The 20735-nt window shown below is 37.7% G+C and overlaps 1 protein-coding gene across 12 annotated transcripts in view; it reads right to left on the bottom strand.

The window, feature by feature from the left end:
- Positions 1-10742: 10742 nt before the first annotated feature.
- LOC117301459 (phospholipid transfer protein C2CD2L-like) overlaps positions 10743-20735 on the bottom strand; it is a 43245-nt gene continuing 33252 nt past the window's right edge. For 11 of the 12 annotated variants that reach the window (XM_033785470.1, XM_033785459.1, XM_033785466.1 and 8 more), the window contains 8 exons: positions 19251-19443; positions 18735-18875; positions 16854-16987; positions 15952-15969; positions 14432-14498; positions 13652-13825; positions 12251-12558; positions 10743-11791 (listed from right to left, as the gene is read on the bottom strand). In XM_033785470.1, coding sequence (XP_033641361.1) covers positions 12266-12558; positions 13652-13825; positions 14432-14498; positions 15952-15969; positions 16854-16987; positions 18735-18875; positions 19251-19443 — 1020 coding nt within the window. In that variant the 3' untranslated portion in view covers positions 10743-11791; positions 12251-12265. The remainder of the gene's footprint in view (positions 11792-12250; positions 12559-13651; positions 13826-14431; positions 14499-15951; positions 15970-16853; positions 16988-18734; positions 18876-19250; positions 19444-20735) is intronic. The other variant, XM_033785460.1, reaches the window with a different exon arrangement.

Below are 20735 nucleotides of genomic sequence, written 5' to 3' on the forward strand. Positions count from 1 at the left end.
GAATTTACTAAAATATCGAAAATATTTTGTTTTAACACCTTGTGTTGCTTACTAGCCTACTGAATACCATTTGTTGTTTTACCTCTTTTGTGGGTGTGTGTGTAGGCCTACATTACTATGTTTGTGTCGGGGTGGGGCGGGGTAGGGGCGGGAAGGGGACAAAATAACATTGTTGTGAAATACTTGTTTTGAAAAGTTGCATGTATTGTACAGTACGTGTACTGTACATCACATGTACATGTAAGTGCGGTGGATACACGTGTTGTCAATCAGAACTCAAGTCTCACCCCGCTCAATTAGGGCTGAAAAAGCTTCCAAATTAGCTGAAAATTACCTTTGAGGATGGTCCACTTTGTACGTGTCAATCCAGGTTATTGGCTGGTTGCTTCTCACAGGTCCAATTAAGTCCAACTTTACCAGAAAACGTCAAACTCTTCCTTTTTAGCGCCACTTCGTAAACAGACCAACTTTCTGCCGCCATTGAGTTGAAGTTTTACTCACGGACACGAGATCGTATGGAAATGAGCAATGTGTCAGTGAGCACGCCGAGCGGTGTGTGCTTAGATAATGTAGAAGTAGGACTTTGATTGATTGCAAATAAACTGATGAGAATTAATAAAATAAATGAACATCACCAATATTTTTTAATGATAAATAACATAAATCTTTGTGCATGAGACCAGCTTCACGCAACATTAACTGCAAATGTCATATTTTGGCTAAGTGGCTTTATCTCTGACATCCACTTCTGTTGGCCCAGGTTCGAATCCCTAACTGGATTCTTGCCTGTGGTTTATGATTTCAATCCCTACCTGATTGTCTGTGTTTATCTTTATTTTGTTTTCCTCCCATCTCAAACGGGACTTTAACTCATACAGGTATCAGAATTTGAGGAGAGATTTTTTTCAAACGGGAAAAAAGAAATGTCATGTGTCTGTTTATTTTGTTATCATTTTCCGAAATAATATCTTTAAAAAACCCGACTTTAAACAGTCCCAATCAATTTGGTGGAATGCAATCCCACACCCCTGATACCACCCACACAAGTTTGCGGTTGCACCAAAATCTCTTTTGAGTAGTGTTGGTTCTGAGAAGAATTGGTGGTTGACAACTCAACGTTTCGATTAGTATGCTCTGGTCTTCATGAGGATAGTGTTAGTTAACAATACAAAATGGTGAGGTTTGCTCAGTTAAACTGCTAAGCTTCCCTCTAGCCAATCTTCATTTCCTGTAATTGAATTGCAGCCTTTTTACGTTCGCACAGTTTCTATGTTTGTCTTTCGCTTTCGCTCTCCTACCTCTGACGTCAAACACTCAGAATATTCCCGCCAAATATAGGCAGCTTTCGCGCCAAACATAGGCAGCTTTCGCAGCAGACAACTTATATATACTCCGGATTAAAATATGAGGAGACAGAGGCTTGTCGAATAAACGATGGCGTGAGAGCCGGTTATGGGTGTATAGAAGTTAATTATAGGGCTCTTGGTTGTGTCCTGTTGACATGACGGGTGGTCAAAATGAAGCTCCTCAATTTAGCATTCACAGTCGAATTTGATACCTTCCTATATCAAAGCTTTGCGCGTGACATTTAGAATCTCAATCTCGTCTGCTCTCTTTCCACGTTCGTTTCAGCTCTCCTCCTTTCAGAGCACACAATCATTTCACTTTTCTTCCCGGTGTCTTTTGTACAATTTAATATCCTTATTTTCAGTCGGAGATCGAGTCAGACCCGAGCGGAACTGGTTTTTGTAGAGGGGAGAATAATGTCATTTTTTGTCCGGGAAGTTATAAGGATATAATACTCGAATTCGCTCTAATAGATTTTAATCTAGCGGAATTTTTCTAGTCGACAAAACAACTCAGTTTGACCTTTCGGATTCGGATTCGAATTACGTGAGTCCTTTGTTCAAAATCTGCCATTGTCGAAAAAAAAGGATATCAGTGGTTGATCAAAGTGTTCCTCTAAAAAATACACCCGCTAAAAAGGCGCTCTTTAGAGGTTTGAAATCAAATTGACAAAGTCTTTTAAAGTAAGCTTTTAAAATAATATTGTTCACGTTTGTCAAAATAGGCTAGCACCAATAACATCATTGTTAGCTTAAAATGTCAAGAATTTGTCGAAACTCTCATTAAAACTTGAATTATTCAAGAAAAACATTTGATCCAGGAATACGAGATCATTTGAATTGAACTGCATCATATTCGACGTCAATGCAATGGTAATTACGTACATGTATAGCTAGTTGTACACTCTTTCTAGGCTAATACACTATAATCATAACATTGTGGGGGCTTAAGATAATGTTCACACGACAAAGCATTGGGGTAAATGTTTACAAGCCAGTCAGCTATATCATTTGTAAATTATTAGGTCTGCAATTTTCTTCAAATCCTGACATCGGTAAATCAATTTGTGGCACTGGCTGTTGCTAAGGTTGTTGCTAAGGGTTTTGCTATGGACATCTTAATGCTTCCAACGCACAGCCATAGCCACTATTCTAGAAAAGGCCTACATTTCTTAAATCTATGGGAGTTATTAAGGCCATCCGAATTAGCGGCTTACTGAGCTATACGGTTAATACGACTGTTGTTATGGACGTTCTCATTCTACCTCAATGTTCAAAGCAAGCAACCATCAATTAGGACACGTCGTAAAACCATGTCCGAATTAGCGGCTACGGCTACATCACCGAGTCGTCATGAGATATGACGCCCTTAGCAACACCCTTAGCAACAGTCAAAGCCGTATTTATAGCCACCAATGAGGACAATGCAGAAGGCCATGTCCGAATTAGCGGCTACGGCTACATCACCGAGTCGTCATGCGATATGACGCCCTTAGCAACACCCTTAGCAACAGTCGAAGCCGTATCTATAGCCACCAATGAGGACAATGCAGAAGGCCATGTACGAATTAGCGGCTACGGCTACATCACCGAGTCGTCATGCGATATGACGCCCTTAGCAACACCCTTAGCAACAGTCATAGCCGTATCTATAGCCACCAATGAGGACAATGCAGAAGGCCATGTACGAATTAGCGGCTACGGCTACATCACCGAGTCGTCAAGCGATATGACGCCCTTAGCAACACCCCTAGCAACAGCCTAAGCCGTAGCTGTAGCCTCCAATACGGCTACTGCCTAAGCCCTTTATTAACAAATCCCTTCATCGTTTATTACCAATCATTTTTATATCTTTCAACATTCTGTGAGCAAATGGCAATTAAACCGAAGCAGAAATCTTGACTCGTTCAGTATCTTCAGATTGATTTTAATTCCACAAAACTCTCACACCTTCAAACTAATCTTACAAATTAATACACGTAGATAAATCATTATATGATTGCAATGAACAAACCAATTAGAATGACTAAATTAATCTATAAAATAGCAATACCAATAATCAATAAATTATAATGTACATTATTTCCAATCGCTTGCACGGATCCCAATAATGCTTCCCAAGTTTTAGTCTATACTTTGAGGTACAATTTGAGTCTATAGTGCTCCTGCACAGTTCAAGCCAACATTATTAATAGACAAAGTGAATGAACTTTAGATGAAGTGATCTTCGATTTTCACTTGAAACTCGAAGGCTTATAGTTTTGTTTACAGGAAAAGAATGGAAAAGACCAAAACTTAAAACTACAAGGCATTGCGCATGCGCGCAGGGGGTAGGGCCGAAAAGAAGATTGGGTGCACGAACACGCCTCAATCCGCCTTCCCCTTCCCTGATTGGATAAACCAGAACAACCTCCGAACCAATAGGGATGCATTCAGTGAAACCTAAAAGCTCATTGTTACGTAACGACTCTCCCAGCACGATTGGTGTGCTCCTAAAGGTACAATTTTGTATGGAATGGGTGTAAAGGGAGTGGGTATTAGAAATTACTCCAAAAGGGAGTTCCTATAATATTAGTAATTTCAACCTTTCTTCTTCTGGACGACAACCACGATCTATTGTGAAACCATATAAAAAAAAACAATGCCCCACTATTTGAAAACTCTGCAAATAATACCTTTACACTTTGTCCTACCGACGGAATAATGTTTTCTCGAATAAGCTGCCCACAAACATGCAAAAGCAACTTTGGCCTTTATCGAACAATGTTCCTCACGCGTGAAACATGTTTGTCCCGGTTAGTCTTTCATCCGGTGATGTTTTTCTTAACAACTTGTGACGTAAAATAACACCAAGTTAGAATATTTGACATTTTGAAGAAAATAAACAGGGATTGAAGCAGCTTAGCTACGTAACTAATAAAGATTAGAAGAACGGCTGATTTTAAAGCCCGGAGGTATTAACAATAGCATTGAAGAAAATGCATTGTCTTCGGGTGATGAATTTAACAAAATAAATCTTGTGTGGATATAGATGCAAAACAACCCTTTTGCAACAAAGAGTTCCGACCACTTGTTCCCCCGGTTTTCAATAGACACTGCAAGCTATAATAGAGAGATGTCCATTTCCAGATACCTGCTCTCAATGCGCAGAGTCTGAAGATGATATACAAGACCTGGATTTAACAGCGTCAAAACGAACAACTACCGGAAGAGCGGTACCCGGACTGCTTGAAATGGAGACTAGTATCAGATCTCACTATTTGATCGATTATAGATAAGATATATTTCAGCGTATTATAACATTCTTAAAATAACCCTTGATAAGAGTCTAGTTTCGTCATCCTAAGTGATTTTTTCTTAGTTCTACTGACGCTATACTCGAAGCAGGAAATAACACTGATGCACGTGGGGCCTTTTTGAAAAGAAAACTGTTTTGTTTACCTTAATCTACAGGGAACGGGCAGGGGGAGAGTTAAAACCACAATCGGCAAGGGTGAAATGTTGATGTGAGTATGCATTGTGGGAGTGAAGTTTGTGAAAAGAAAAGGAAGCTAGGAAAGAGGCAGTATCATACATGCATCGGTCGATCTACGCTAGCATCTCAACCCAATCTTAATTTCGGGGGAAACTTGTAACATTTTAACTTGAACGAAATTTGTTAAAGCCATTTGACCCTTTCGGTAAACAGTATTGTCCAAGGCCCACACTTCGTGTATCTCAACTTCTATATAAAATAACAAACCTGTGAAAAATTATGCTCAATCGGTCATCGAAGTTGGGAGAAAATAACTGGAAAACCGCACCTTTTGCCGACGTGTCATGACATGTGTTTAAAATAAATACGTAATTCTCGATATCGAGAATTGATATTGTTTTACTGTTTTCTCAAAAAGTAAAGCATTTCGTGGAATAATATTTCAAGAGAAGTCTTTCACCACTACCTTCTGTATAAAACCCTGTAAGTTATTTTTAAATCTGTGAACTTTAAAAAACAATTCTTTACCGAAAGGGTCCAATGGCTTTAAGCACAAAAAGTAATGATTAAAAAAGCCAATTCAGTTTTGAGTTATTTCGATCCTGCTCATCTTTTTGAGATGTTAATCTTTTTAAGATGTCCATCATCTTTCTCTCTCCTGAAAATGGCAACGTCTCAGGGCTGTCTAAAGGGAATAATCATCGTGGAATACAAACTTGGTATACGTAAGATTCTAAGAAACCAAACCTGTTTTCTTATCTTGAAATTCAAAATCTAGCTCGAGATCAGATTCTTTTTTTAAGTACCTGTGGGCTGCCTAGTTTAATAAACACTTTGCTAATCTTTTGGCAAAGTGATTTAACTTCATTCCAAGTGCTTTGTATTTTATGCTCAACTCAGCTGATGGTTTCAAGGATAAGGGAACGAGGTTGGATATCTAAGAGTTCGACCTCGCACATCTTTGAATGGGCATTAAAAAACACAACCAAGACAATTTCAAATGCAAATTGTCAGACAATAAGTTTGTCATGTAAAGCAAAATGTGTTCATGGTTCAGTTGGTACTGCATGATTGCTAGCATATCGTTTAGCTATAAACTTGATAACGAATTATCCCCCTTTTGGAGATACATTACTTTACTCTACCATAAGAGGGCGCTATATTGTTAATTTTAAGGCAAATATTTTTTCTTAGATACCAAACTAAGCATTTTCCCGCTTTAGCAGTACTATGAGATTGTACCTTAATTTTATCGTACGTCTTGTTCTCTGAACGATATTTGTTCCTGAAATATCTTGAAAGTACATTCTGCAATATACATTATCCAAACACAACATAAAAACAAGTTTTAAATAAAACGTAACAGCAGTGACATATTATTAATATGTTAATTCATTGGCAAACAATGCAAGAAAACAATTGAATATTTATCGACAGAAACGATACTCAACTTATTAAACTTAAAAGTGCAACGACCAAGACATTTATAATTACTGTTGTCTACAAAATTGCACACACCCTTAACAACAAACACATCCTTTAAGTATTGGTAGTCATAAAACATTAATAATCATTTATCTGTAAGCTCAGTGACTATAATGGATCTACCAGTCACCAGTCCTCCAAAGATAATATTTCTGTCTGAAATACTGTCAAAGTTGACAAAATAGCATTTCCAAAAACAAACAAAATACTTACAGCTAATTGTGATTGCGCAACATAAATAAGCAAACATGAGCAGCTCTGCTCCCTTATGCAAACTCAAGCTATAGCTGTTGATTATTCATCAGCAGCTGCTAAATATTCATAAGTACTGGTCATGCTAGGTAAACTTAAGCTTAAGTTGTTGAATATGCATGAGTAACACTCTGTTTAACTTAAGTTAGTTAAAGCTGATGGATATTCATAAGCAGAACTGAATAATCAATGAAGTTATTTTAAGTTTACAGTCTTTCCGACAGAAATAGTCACCGTTGACAGTACTCATCTTTACTATTCACTATGCATTTAACATAATATATCAATTATAACAAAATAACAATTAAATCAATTTAAAAACATTAAAAATGCATTGCAATACACAAACAAATATTAATGAAATCAACAAATGTTTACTAATCTTTACTAAGCCTGTGAAATCGCAAATCAAATTCTCATTCACTAAAAAATATGGCTTGGACCAAAAGGATATTCCAGGGGCTTATTTGTTTGCTTAGATGATCTTCCCATCAAGGGAAATCGGCAAACTCCCACAAGGGGATATAAACACCAAGCTGGCAACAGACAATCTCAATTGAAGTAAAAACATTTTAACTACAAGATACACAGAGTGCATAAGATTTGTAATTATAAAAAAAGCCTTCCCTACATCTAGAAAGCCGTAGCGTCTACTGAATTATACAAATAACGGAGCAATTTAAACGAATCATTAACAATGTACAGTTTAACAGTGATTCCAGAGACAGACAAATGTGAGGAGGCTTAAGGGCTGATCCTCAGTGACTCACATTACATTAAGCATGTGACTCACGTTACATTAACCACACACACATTCAAAACTGTTTTTCTGTATGCTTTTTTAGGCTAGACATTTAAAAAAGTTTAATGTTTCATAACACGAGGTCTTTTAAGTCATTTGGAAATCTTGAGAACATGTAACACAAGTCATATATAATACAAGTAGCAAGTAATGTGAGTAGTGTGTAACAAGAGTAACCTATAACATTCCCTCTGTGTGTTGTGTTTAAACAAACAAGACATTGAGTAACCTATAACATTCCCTCTGTGTGTTGTGTCTAAACAAACAAGACATTGAGTAACCTATAACATTCCCTCTGTGTGTTGTGTCTAAACAAACAAGACATTGAGTAACCTATAACATTCCCTCTGTGTGTTGTGTCTAAACAAACAAGACATTGAGTAACCTATAACATTCCCTCAGTGTGTTGTGTCTAAACAAACAAGACATTGAGTAACCTTCAACATTCCCTCTGTGTGTTGTGTCTAAACAAACAAGACATTGAGTAACCTATAACATTCCCTCTGTGTGTTGTGTCTAAACAAACAAGACATTGAGTAACCTATATCATTCCCTCTGTGTGTTGTGTCTAAACAAACAAGACATTGAGTAACCTATAACATTCCCTCTGTGTGTTGTGTCTAAACAAACAAGACATTGAGTAACCTATAACATTCCCTCTGTGTGTTGTGTCTAAACAAACAAGACATTGAGTAACCTATATCATTCCCTCTGTGTGTTGTGTCTAAACAAACAAGACATTGAGTAACCTATAACATTCCCTCTGTGTGTTGTGTCTAAACAAACAAGACATCGACACATAGTACTGAAGCTATAGTATTGATACTCATTATTCATGTGTTATTTATATTTCACTGTACTTTAACAATCACTTGATAGGCTAGTTCACGCAAACTGTGATAATCCATTGGTAAAAAAAACTTGAAAAAAACCCCAAAGAACTATCAAAAAGTAAATCAAAAGCATAAATTGTCTGTGACTTTTGAGTGACAATACTAAGCCGTTCTTTTGATGACAATATTATACTTAGTGCTCAGATTGGTATTGGGTTTCATTACATTAGTTTCTACACTGAAAGTGATTATATTTGTTTGCACTTTATAAGCTTAAGGTTTTTCTTTGGAACAGAAGTTGTGTTATTATAACTGCTGATGATAATAAGAAGTTCTTTAGGTTTAGAAAAATTGAGTCAAGATATAATTTATAATTTCAATCTGAAAAGTTTTATCTTCTGAAAGAATGTTTTGAATAATGTCAAAGGATCCTGAGTGTAGCATTTCTCCTTGCTTGGCTTTTCTTTGTAAGGATATCATCTTTTATGCTGATTTTAGATTTAAGTTCCCCAGGGTTTCGTGCTTGGTACTGTTTTGTACCTGAAGCTCTGGCCCTTTTTTGCAGTAAGCAACCCAAGCAAGCACGATACTTGACCCTTGGGAAAAAGTAGGACATAAATTATGACTACCAGGGCTTCAATACACATTTTAAGCTATTTAATCACACTGTTTGTACTTATGAGGGCCAAAAAATTCAGAATATTGACTACCAGGGCTTCAATACACATTTTAAGCTATTTAATCACACTGTTTGTACTTATGAGGGCCAAACAATTCAGAAATCCGACTGATTATATCATGCCTGTCATGTTTTTATTTTTTATTTTTTAATAGATGATTATATTTCTGCAAACGTTGATGAGATTGGAGTACCACAGGGCTCAGTACTTGGCCCATTTTCTCTGTTTAGTGTTGACAATGTAACCAGAGAATCATGGTGTATAGAATATATCACAAAGTTCTCTGAATGAAAAATTGATATAATCGATGAACAGAGCAAGTTCTCATACATGTGGACACACAACCAAAATAGACTCAGGTGATTTAAGAAAAACCACACAGTACAACAAACCACCATGTGCTCATTACTATAAAAAAACTTGACAATTTAACGAACAAACATCAACAATTTTTGTGTGTTTAAACTTCTAAATTTATCGTGTCTTATCTGACATATCAGTAATATTCTATTGTATACAAACATTTTTGTAAAATGCAAAAATATGTAGTAGGATAAATCTAGGATATTACAAACAATCCTGAAAAAATGTAATAAGTTAATTCTTTTTACAGCATTTTTTATTATCACCACAATTTCATCATTCAGTAAAATAAGGGCCTTTTTTGAAAACCAAAATGTCACAAATGTTAGATTTTTAAGAGAAAAATTAAATGGTTTCCGGTTGCAGCTATACTGCCTTTATGGTAATATTGCGGGTCAAGTAGACGGTTGCCTGAAAAACATCACAAAGTACTGTAAGGTTTGCTGGCATCCATACTAAAAAAAGGAGATGTCACATTTTTAAATAATTACCAATATTTAACATACAGTTCTTTAAATGAGGGACAGTTATATAACCATGAAGTATTCTCAACTCCTCACAAAAATGTGTCCCTATTTCCAAAGACAAGGTATTGTCTTTTTCCAAAGACAAGGTATCGTCTTTTTCCAAAGACAAGGTATTGTCTTTTTCCAAAGACAAGGAATCGTCTTTTTCCAAAGACAATGTAATGTCAATAAACTGAAGCATGATCTTCACTGCTGGGAGCGAGGCCGATGGGGGCGTGGCATAGCATAAAAAGAGGGCCCACATTCCCTACAATAAAGAACATGCCTCAAGAACATTTAATTCTCTGAACACCAAATTCTCACAAAATACACCCCCAAAAAACACTCCAAACCTGGGTGCCTAACTTTGGAAAATAAATGTCCAAATTTGAAAACTGAGAGAAAACATTTTGTAACAATTGAAAATCTGTTTCAAAATTTGAAAACACAAAGTACATGTGTAAGGATAATTATATTACAGGATGTAAAAATTAAGTGCATTATCTAATATGGAGAACACCACAGAATATATTGAATATTTTGTCCAAGTTTGTGGTTTACAAATCCTCCAAAAGGCTAGCTTTTTGCCAATTTCAGCTGAGAATTTAACTTTCAAGTTCATTCAATACCATTTCATCATTTAACCTGATAGGTTTTGAGACTTAACTCACAAAACAGCTCACCAGACTTATTGCTACTCATTTAATAAAGTAATAATTAACATAAGGGAACCAGTTGCCAGCAATGTACACAGCTTTACATGGCATTAGTGACTGGTCCCCATTTCTGGTAAGCAAGAATATGTTACTTTTTTTCATTTCGCTATGTGTATAACCTATAGACAATAGACCGTATTGAATAACCCCTTTTTGCTATGAAAAGTCGCCATCTTGTAGGGCAAATCATATGACGTCCAAACGCGTACATCATTGAAGCACGCAGCACGCAACATTCCCGGTTTGTTTTCTACCGCACATGCACGCACACATGCACGCACACGCACAGATGCTATCTTGTAGGTCAGATATTTGAGCCGCGTGACATCATATTCAATACGGTCTATAGGAAGCCAGCGACGAGGAACCAGTGAAAAACAATGCACACTATAATGGCATATGGATGGTAACCCATTTCAACTGTTTGATCTTTTGTACTTCCCATGTAAACGCAACAGTTAACTAGTCCCAAGCAGTAATCCAACATTATAGTTGGTACCCTGTTTCTTATAAGCACCCTTTCATTGCTTAGCAAATTATTGTGTTTACCAGAATTTTAGTCAATTTTCCCAAGATACTGTTTCACTGGTTGAAGGTTCTACCCTCACTTGTTGTATTTGTCTTTAGATTCAACAACTGCTATTAATAAACAGCAACCAATACAAACCAAGTAAGAGGACCGAGGTTCGAATCCAACTAGTCTGACCAATTTCCATAAAAATCAATTTTGTATTGAAAATCGTAAAAAATACTAATTTTTAAAGTTTGTTTTAAATGGAGGGGGGGATCATATTGCACAGCAATAACATTACTAAATACAATCTACATTATATATAAAACATCAGACCACGTTCGAATCCCGTCGCTGGTATGCAGTTAACCATTAGTCACAAATGAGTAAAACATTTTTGAGCAACAGTGTCTCCATAAACAATAAGCCTTTTTGAGGTATGGAGGATGTGATAGGAGTGCACTGTTTGGTTTGGGTGTATGCACACAAATTTACCCAAACCTAATAGTGTTGTAGCATTGTGTCCGCCATCTCAAAAAGCTTATAGATGTAGCTTTCTTGTGCTGCTGTTGCATTCTTGTTTGTTTCTCTTTGTAATGGTACACCAGTGCTCTTCCAAGTATTAGGGTCAAAATGAAAGCTTTGACCTTTGGGAAACTGACTTCATTTCTGCTGTTAACCTAATGTATGCTTCTTGGATGTAGACTATAGGATGTTTACCTTTAAAGTTGTTTACCTTATTGTTGTAAACTCACTGCAATCGGGTCAAAGCTCAGGATTTTCAACCTATCCAAGACGGCTTCCATAATGGCTGAACAGGATCTGAATTTGAAACGAAAAATTTACTCAAAACGTTAAGTGTATATAATTGAGTTACCTACGAGGGTAGAGGTTGTTATTGTGTTTAAAAAAGCCTTCTGAAGCTCAGGGCTGTATACCCCCCCAGGAAGCTGAGAAAGATTACATGAATTTTATTAGCCAAATAATCAGAAACTAAAGTACAGCGCATTGAGACATTAATGTGAAATACTTTAAACTGAGACAGGTCCCGGAAATAGACAATGGCATTACAAGGAACTATTTTGTCAAGATGCAAATCATTTGGACTCAACATATTTATGTACTCAATTAATCTAAATATTGAGTGGCAAATTGTGATTTTTTTTGTAGCAACTGGTACATTTTGTGTAGCATTTTGCTCTGCTTTACAATGGGGAATCATTCACAGATTAAAAGTGAAGAAGACAGAAATATTAGTCAAGATAAGAAAGTGAATCTTACAGAATCTTAGCCATGTCAGACCGGTGATCCAATGGGCTCTTCCTTCCCCTGCCTTGTATCCGATAACCGTCTCTGCTCATCAGTCAACTTGTTTCCTTTCAGGTCCCCAGTACTTGATGATCTACCCCCACCGGGGACCGATAAACTACTCCCGGTGCTACTGGGTGTGGTCGGGGACGGGGAATCACCAAGGCGTGGCTCCGCCCCATTCTGTAAGTCGCTGCTGGAGCTATAGGCACGCCCCTTGTCTTTCTTGTCCTTCTTTAAGAAGCTCAACACTCGCTTCTTAGCGCGACTTGGTGAGGATTCTGAAATGGAAGTTTTTAAAAGGAATAAAATGTAAGTAACACACTGCAGAGTCAGGAAAAATGAAGACATACACGTGTGATAGTGTTTTATTGAACAAGGTAAATATCAAACAAGCTTATTATGTACTTTCTTAGTGAAACGCTAAATGTTGTTGAGTACAAAGGCTGACCTACACGTACGTATAGTGTAAGCTTTTAAAGACTTTTCAGGCTATTTAACAACAATTTTGTGCAGATTTGTTTTAGGGCAACAAAATTTAGAAAGTAGATTGGGAGTAGCGAGAGGTTGCAAGGCACTCACCTCTGCTCCTACTACCCCCACCAGGTACATCCAGGGTGTTTGACCTAGGCTTGTGACCCTGCTGAGGCGTTTCTGAACCATTAACTGAAAGCTACTCACCTCTGCTCCTACTACCACCACCAGGTACATCCAGGGTGTTTGACCTAGGCTTGTGACCCTGCTGAGGCGTTTCTGAACCATTAACTGAAAGCTACTCACCTCTGCTCCTACTACCCCCACCAGGTACATCCAGGGTGTTTGACCTAGGCTTGTGACCCTGCTGAGGCGTTTCTGAACCATTAACTGAAAGCTACTCACCTCTGCTCCTACTACCACCACCAGGTACATCCAGGGTGTTTGACCTAGGCTTGTGACCCTGCTGAGGCGTTTCTGAACCATTAACTGAAAGCTACTCACCTCTGCTCCTACTACCACCACCAGGTACATCCAGGGTGTTTGACCTAGGCTTGTGACCCTGCTGAGGCGTTTCTGAACCATTAACTGAAAGCTACTCACCTCTGCTCCTACTACCCCCACCAGGTACATCCAGGGTGTTTGACCTAGGCTTGTGACCCTGCTGAGGCGTTTCTGAACCATTAACTGAAAGCTACTCACCTCTGCTCCTACTACCCCCACCAGGTACATCCAGGGTGTTTGACCTAGGCTTGTGACCCTGCTGAGGCGTTTCTGAACCATTAACTGAAAGCTACTCACCTCTGCTCCTACTACCACCACCAGGTACATCCAGGGTGTTTGACCTAGGCTTGTGACCCTGCTGAGGCGTTTCTGAACCATTAACTGAAAGCTACTCACCTCTGCTCCTACTACCCCCACCAGGTACATCCAGGGTGTTTGACCTAGGCTTGTGACCCTGTTGAGGCGTTTCTGAACCATTAACTGACGGACTCTCGCTGCTGCTTCGTCTCTTGTCCTTGTCCTTCTTCTTGAAGAGTTTGAAGAGACGCTTGCTTCCTCTTGGAGATGAATCTACGCACACACACAAAATAATTCATATTTTAAACTACTGCCGTCCAATATTTGTATAACATTGCAACTTGTACCATCCAATATTTTAATAATATTCCAACTTGTACCACCCAATGTTTGTACAATATTGCAAATTGCACAATCCAATAGTTGTATAATATCCAAACTTGTACCATCCAATATTTTGTATATTTTTCCAACTTGTACCACCCAATGTTTGTACAATATTGCAAATTGCACCATCCAATAGTTGTATAATATCCAAACTTGTACCATCCAATATTTTGTATATTTTGTCAACTTGTACCACCCAATGTTAGTACAATATTGCAAATTGCACCATCCAATAGTTGTATAATATCCAAACTTGTACCATCCAATATTTTGTATATTTTTTCAACTTGTACCACCCACTGTTGTACAATATTGCAAATTGCACCATCCAATAGTTGTATAATATCCAAACTTGTACCATCCAATATTTTGTATATTTTGTTAACTTGTACCACCCAACGTTTGTACAATATTGCAAATTGCACCATCCAATAGTTGTATAATATCCAAACTTGTACCATCCAATATTTTGTATATTTTTCCAACTTGTACCTCTTTTTAAGCTGCCCTCTTTAGGATCCAAGGGATCATCAGTCATGATGAAGTCTTCTGTTGGAGTCTGTAGAAGAAAAGAAAACCTTTTAATAACAATTTGCCTCCGCGTTCATGTTTATAAGTGCACACAGTATTATTGCAAACTTACTTCTATACTTAGAATCAGTTACTGGAGTCACGTAGGTTTACAATGTCAACAAACCAAGCAAGCAACACACAGTGTGTATGGAAAAGCATTGTTGCTCCCTCAATATGGACAATTACCAAACGTGTCCAGTGCCTTTTGAAAGAGTTTTCTTTTTACCAAAGTATTGTGCAAGAGATCACATGCCTGCGTATCAAAATGGCTAGGCCATGTGTTTAGGATGAATCAGGACTGTACTCAAAATGGACAAGAGTTAGAAGAAGACCAAACACTACCTGGCAAAGAACAATTATGGCAGAGTTTGCTGAATAAAAATTGACAACTAATGAATATACATGCAAATTGCCACTTAATGGATATGCATTATATGATTAACTGAGACAACTAGAGAATAAAGAACTCGTAAGAAATTACTCGCTTTCACTTCAAAACAGCACACTGAACTTTCTGAAGCCATGCAAAGAAGACAACATGCTGGTGATTCAAATGAGCATATAATGGTCAAAACTTTTAAATGGCATTTTGATTTCAAAAGTGTCACAAAGATTTCAGCAGGGTTCTCTGATTAAACAAGCTAGCTTATCGGGCCAATACGCAAAAATCGCATGCCATTACGCACAAATTTTGTCCGGTATGCAACTACTTAACCCTTTTACTTTTTAACTATTTTGTTTAATTACTAATTTCATAAAAATTATCAAGATAAAACAATTTATAATGCTCCAGAATGCACATTGGGGCATTTAAAACCAAGATAAACAGGAACCTCTTTTGTGGGCTACCACACTTGGATCGGCCACATTGGTTACGAGCGGGCAGCGTGTGATGGGGAATCAATGTTGCAGCAAGATCAATCACCCCTGAGAACAAGGTTGGAACCCATGCTAATTGGTCGAAGGACAACCAACACACGAGGGCGGTAGATATGTAAAAGGCCATGCATCACAGCGACACTGTGCGTTATATTTCTGCGCCTTGAACACCCAGCAGGGTGGATATGTGCGCATTACAAGTCTTATTATTATTATTATTATTATTATTATTTATTATATAGGATGACACACCACACCAATGTGAAAGAAGCAGACAATGTGAGTTATGAAATCACTTATTTACAAAAGAGCGACAGATCCTGAACTTCCTGCAGGCACAAAGTGTACATAGCTCAAGACAAGAAAACACCAAATCACTTTGTACAAATGGAAGAGTAATTTTTTTATGAACTTGTTCACATGATGAAACAGGACATAAAGTAGCAAACCTTATTCAGCCATTTTGTTTTTATAGTGCTTGGTTTAATGTGGGTTTTTGTTTTTCTGCCAAGCGGTTTTAAAAATAAAACATGGCCGCCCACCGTTGGGAGCGTGTTTACCTTCTGCCCTTCGGAATCCTGATGGTAGGCACACCCAGACCACACAGAGTCACAGAGAGAGAGAGAGACAGTGTGACGGACAGGGTGATAGATAGGGAGGGGGTAAGAATAATTAGTTTGGTGATCAAACCAGTTGAAGTGACACTCCATTTTATTGATGTCATCATTTTCAAGAAGTAAACAAATTCATGTTGAAGTTTGTGCAGGTTTAAGTCTCACACTTGCCGTTTCTTTGTTCCAACTTGAAATCAATTCTTTCTTTACATACTATGACATTGCATACGCATACGGTTAAGATAGTACAGTGCTATAACTCTTAACAGGTATTTTTTTATAAATTAGCCTTAAGATTTGACCCAAGGTTGATGTTGTAATATTCTTCTTTTAAAAATTATTTTAAATACAGCTTTTTCCAGGAAAAACTCAAGTAAAAAAAACAAAAGCAGCACCGCTAAAAAAGCACAAATTAAATTAAATGCTGACAAAATTTACACTCATTCTATAAATCAAAGGTAAAACAAAGTAAAGAAAATTAAAAATAAAAGGGGTGGGGAACATGAACAAATTGGATGGCCAATGTATGGGTTCAACATTGTGTTAGTTGAGGGTACAGACTATGAGACTCGAATAGTACTATCGTAAGAGTTAATGGCACCGCGGAACCAATTGCACTAAAAGCTCGTCACAAGAAAGTGCTGTTCAGAAGTCCAGGCTCTGTGGCTCTTTAGAGGCTTTTAAAGTTCATTTTTCCCTTCACAACGGCATATAATTATGATTTGTCAAACAGTTTACACTTAAGTAATAGTGCGAATTTTGAAATATTAAATGAAAAAAATCATTTATGATGCATGACCTCACTTATGAATTATTTATAAATCGTAATGAATTAATCATGAACAAACCTGTGCCACCCCATGAATAATAAGGGTGCTTTTCTTGGTTGGTGTCCTCGGCCTTTCATCCTTGGAGCTCTCTGCAAGATGCTTGATAGCAGTCTCTGCCACAGACGCGGGGCCACTAGAAACTGTCATCAATTCTATAGACCAATCAGAATGGGAGTAAGATTAAAAAGTCATGAATATTCAAAAGTTTATATTAATATTCATACAATATCAATTGATTAAAGCTTAATATGTTCAATGCAGCAATGATAGCTTTAATTATGTGCATTTTATTATTTATTTTTTTGCAAGTCGCCAGACACACAAGGCCTGAAGCCCACTTCAAGGTGAGGGCTACAACTGTTTTTTTCCAGAGGCGGTTGCAACCTACTCCTAGGGCTGAAACAGGGTTACACTTTTACAGTCCATACGGATGTAGGCTTGGGTATCTTGCATCTTGCATTGGGAATCAAAACAATGGAACTCTGGATGGCATCTCATCACCAGACATGAAACAAAAATGAAGCTGCAACCAAACTGTGGTGACATGGAAGGCAGTTTTTTTTGGTAAAAAAAGGTTTTGAGTTTTCAATATTAACTTTTAATGGTTTTTGTTGCTTTATACCACATATTCTGTTCACTAGTTTTGCTTGGTTCACAGCGTATGACCCCAAGAGATTGAAAACAAGCCAAGCGAAATTTATCCTGGCTTGCGATGATTTAAGGATGGACCATAAAATAAACGAAAACTCTTTATGAACAAATAAATTGTTATTAATCAATTAGCGGTTGTGTGATCTGCTACAGCCAGGGTGCCAGTGCGCAGTTAAAAACAAGATACTTTTTTTTTTACATTGCATTGAACCTAAGCTGTGACAATATCAGGAATGATAAACCTACTGGAAACAAAACGGCATGGATAACCCGCTGGAAAAAGAATGGCATGAATCAAGCATGAAATGCTATATTTGTACGTTGTTGAATTGCATGATGTCATATAATTATCAATGGTCAAAAGCCAGTTCTGCAGTACAGTGCAGTGTCCAACATGAATACATGATGACAGACACACTTCATGTAAATTACATGTAATAGAATTCTGACATGAGAAATATAGATTATGAGAGCTACTGAGCATGCTCACAGACCTTCGACCTTAACTGTGAACTTGGGTCTGACTACAGTGAAAAGGAAAAACAAAACATCAACAAACAGAAAGAATTAGTAAACTAAACTGAGTCAAATTACAAAGGGTTAAAATAGACAAACTACAAAGATATAACATTAACAATTCAAGAAAACAATCAAATATAATTAACCAATATTAAAAAACAAGATTTACAAAGAAGATTGGAATTGATTGATTTGGGCTGTCGACCCAGATCAACTGTCACCAGGGGCACGTTGCCACCTACTCCTGGGGCTGAAACAGGGTTACCCACTTCACAGTCTGTAAGGTGGTAGGCATGGGTATCATCCACTAGAAGCCACCTACTCCTGGGGCTGAAACAGGGTTACCCACTTCACAGTCTGTAAGGTGGTAGCATGGGTATTATCCACTAGGAGCATGGCCGAGAGAACAGAATGCACTACATTTAAGAAGCAATTATGGTTAGCCTTGCTCAAGACCACAAGTGTCATGACCAGGATTTGAACCCACACTCAGCTTATTACCAAAACGGCCCCGTACTCTATTTATTTATTCATGTTTACTCTTACTTAAAGATAAGTTTTGCTTTACTCCGTAATACATGTAACTGTTGTTATTCTTTTATGAGAGTATGGAAATAAATGTATTCTTGAATTGAATTGAATGACAACACCAGAGTGGTGAACTAGACTGCCTGAACACGACACGCCATGACTAATGTTAGGAAGAGGTATTTGACATTGTAACTGTACCTGGATCGGTCATGGTAGAGCTATTATGATGTTGTTGCATAGCAGTCATCTCTATAGCACCAGGAGGTGGGGCATCAGTAAACATTGCCATCTGAGGCTCAGGTAAGACCGACGATGTGGTCAATACACGTGTAGGCATTTCTGAAATATCAACGACAATAGTATAAGTAGGATTTGAAACTTTGCATAGTGGAAGTATAATTAGGTGGTTTCTGGTAGCGTGTGTGTAAATCTCTTTGGAGTAGTGATGGTACTAAAATGGACCGATGGTTGACATCTCAACAATTGAATCAGTATGCTCTGATCGTCTTCAGTAGGATGTTGAACTCTGTTGCTTAAGTACTATCTTGTAGATTACCAACTACCAGTACCAGTTTAACTCCAAGGGAGTACTTACTTAAGCAGCATCTAACAACAGAGTCAAGCATTCTCCTGAAGATGATCAGAGCATACTTGCATTGAGTTTATCAGGCCCTGGTCTGGCTCCATACACCCAGACAAGCCATAAATACTCACCGTTGCTGCTCGGACCCCGTCTATCAGTCAGCTGTTTGGGTCGTGCCGTTGTCGTTGTCACCGTTGTGATCACCGTACCATCGGGGGCAACAGATCGTTGAGTCTCGATGCGCTTTGTTGGTGACGCAGGATGACGTGGCATGAAGCCAGAGTTATCCATCCATACCTGGTCAGCTGGCTCCATGAATAAGAACTACAACAAAACAGAAGAGAAACAAAAAGTAAGATTTGAAAATTTGATTTAATTTGATTTGAAATGGTTTTTTAAAAACAAAGACCATCGCAGCCAAAGGCTGAATTGCAGTCAAACTGCATGGTGTTTATTTATTTCTTATTTACCATGTTTACCCTGGGGCAACCTATCAGTGAATCACTGTTTTTCAGAGGTGCCCAGCAACTACAAACACAATAAAAAAATTAAAATTGTATTAATATAAAAATATATTTTTATATTGCATGGTGGACGTATAACTAAGAGAGGTTTGGGGTAGCACAATGAAAACATCTCTGTTGATTAGTGTTGGTTCTGAAAAGGATTACGGCGTTTAATGACACAACGTTTCGACCAGTTTGATCTGATCGTCTTCAGGAGATCTTCATTAGAGCTTACTCTTTCTTCCCTTCTTTGTTTACATCTTTTACGTCATTAGAACTGAGTGAACAATGGGTGAGTCAGAGATGAAATTGAACAAATCTAGAAAATCTTGAAATTGGATACAAGTTTAGACAGACTGCACAAAACTGCACAAAACTGCACAAATTTTAGGTTTAGAGACTCTTGAAATCATTTCCACTATAAATCATTTGAATACCTGAAACAGTTCCACAGTCTGTGGAGGAAATTCTTTAAAAACAATCTTGAAACCAAAACATGATATAAGCATGAATTGATTTCCCTCTACCATTGCTTTCCCATTGCCAAGCTAGCTTGAGAGGCTTAAACCACAAGCTTTGAGACACCATGTGAAGAAAAATCACTAAAACAGAAAGACCAAGATAGACTGAAATCATTACGAGTTCTCAAGAGCATTGTGTCAGTGTAAAAACATTGTATCTCGGTTTGGCAAAAAAGTTGTATCCCGTCTAAAAATGCTCCATGTAAAAACGTTGTATCTCGGCACGAACTTGTTTGTTGTCTACGTCCAAGCTATTTTAATAATAATAATAATTAATAATTAAAATTTATATTGCGCCCCTTACAAACAAAATGATCAGAGGCGCAGAACACTTGTTAAAAAGCACAGAGTGGAAGAAAAAGAAAAAGAAAAAAGACTGGTCACCAGGCCAGTGCCCAAACAAAAGTATGGGGATACGTCTGTCCCGCCAACAGAGAACTAATTAATTACTTATTACATAGGCCTATCTCTGCTGACATCGGTAATGTTTTGACCTTTTCAGGAGACAGACGCCTCTAACCCTAACTATGCTAAAATTCTAAACTAACTGGCAAGGTGACCATAGAAGAAGGTGACCATTTTAAGTGAG

Source organism: Asterias rubens, chromosome 17 (genome assembly GCF_902459465.1).
Source record: "Asterias rubens chromosome 17, eAstRub1.3, whole genome shotgun sequence".
Classification (NCBI taxonomy): domain Eukaryota; kingdom Metazoa; phylum Echinodermata; class Asteroidea; order Forcipulatida; family Asteriidae; genus Asterias; species Asterias rubens.